At 42.0% G+C, this 1,595-nt stretch overlaps 1 protein-coding gene across 1 annotated transcript; it reads left to right on the top strand.

The window, feature by feature from the left end:
- Positions 1 to 641: 641 nt before the first annotated feature.
- On the top strand, positions 642 to 1,595 carry LOC135886084 (olfactory receptor 6B1-like). Its single transcript, XM_065413969.1, has one exon. The coding sequence runs from the start codon at positions 642 to 644 to the stop codon at positions 1,593 to 1,595; it is 954 nt and encodes a 317-aa protein (XP_065270041.1).

The following is a 1,595-nucleotide window of genomic DNA, read 5'->3' as shown; positions in this document are numbered from 1 at the left end:
ATGCAAATTTTCAAATTCATGCAGCTCAAATCAGTGATAAAATAAAATCATTTTTCTCAGAAATTGCAAAACAGAAAAATATGAGTGGTATTTGTATAAATTACAGATATAGAGTAACCTCCCCTGGAAGTCTCCTTTAAAATCTCTGCATGTGCACGTTCTAAAAGGGTTAAAAAAAAAAGTGAGCCATTATGGACTCAGTTTCAAAAGGCATCTGCTTCTCTGTCCATAATATTTTTAAATACGTGACTCCCCTGCAAATTCCAATGGCACTGAAAATTCAAAGCTCTCTGACACTTAATGATATCTGTTTTGTTTTGTTTTTCTTGAGTAAACCATTACATAGATATTCCCATTCTTTTTCCTGGCTAATCACTATTATCTGAAGCAACAGCATGTATGGCTTTGCTATCACTCCATCATCATTCACCTTCAGCAACATACCTAAATGAATGAAAGGGCATCCAACTCTGACATGGCTGAATGGAAGATGAGAAAAGAAACTGTGAAATTTGGAGGCCTAAATAAGAAAAATATTATCTCTGGACCAGAGAATCGTTGAATGACTAGCAGGAGTGTTTTACTGTTATTATTTATTTTATTTATTTTTCTTCTCCCAAATTTTCCTCTAGAGAAATCACATGGAAAATGTAGAGTGGAGAAATCAAACGACCATCAGAGAATTCATCTTACTGGGATTCGGGGATCTCCAGGGACTGCAGACTCCTCTCTTCCTGCTGTTCCTAGTGATCTACATTGTGACCATGGCCGGGAACATTCTCATTGTGGCCCTAGTTGTAACTGATCGGCAGCTTCACACCCCCATGTACTTCTTCCTGGGGAACTTGTCCTGCTTGGAGACCTGCTACACCTCCACCATCCTGCCCAGGATGCTGGGCAGTTTCCTGACTGGGGACAGAACCATTTCCTTTAGCAGCTGCATCACACAACTGTCCTTCTTTGTATTCATGGTGACTGCCGAGTGTTTACTGTTATTACTCATGTCTTATGACCGCTACTTGGCAATATGCAATCCCTTGCATTATGCAGCACTTATGAGCAGGCGGGTTTGCATCCAGATATTGTCTGGCTCTTGGATAATTGCCTTCTCTTGCAGCACTGTGATAACTTTTATGATGGGCAGATTAACATTCTGTGGTCCCAACAGAATTGACCATTTCTTTTGTGATTTCACCCCAATGCTCAAACTGTCCTGCAGTGACACCAGCCTGATTGCACTGGTGGATCTAATCCTGTCATTTGCAATTATACTTCCTACCCTCCTATTAACCCTGACGTCCTATGTTTGCATCATCGCCACCATTTTGAGAATCTCGTCCACTACCGGGAGGCAAAAGGCCTTTTCCACCTGCTCCTCTCACCTCATTGTGGTTGCTACTTTCTACGGGTCACTCATTATTATTTACATGGCACCAAAAGCCGGCACTGCAGGAGACCTGCGCAAACTGTTCTCTGTCTTCTACACAGTCCTGACACCTTTGGCCAATCCTCTCATCTACAGCCTGAGGAACAAGGAGGTCAAAGAGGCTTTGAAGAAAGCTGGAGGCAAACTGGCTGCTTTAATAAGGAAGTGA

The sequence above is a fragment of the Emys orbicularis genome, chromosome 12 (assembly GCF_028017835.1).
Source record: "Emys orbicularis isolate rEmyOrb1 chromosome 12, rEmyOrb1.hap1, whole genome shotgun sequence".
Taxonomy (NCBI): Eukaryota; Metazoa; Chordata; order Testudines; family Emydidae; genus Emys; species Emys orbicularis.
Note: the sequence above shows the minus strand (reverse complement) of the source record. Positions and strands in the feature narration are given on the sequence as shown.

Coding starts and splice junctions, on each gene's coding strand:
- LOC135886084 (XM_065413969.1), top strand. CDS start 642: ATGGAAAATGTAGAGTGGAGAAATCAAACGACCATCAGAGAATTCATC.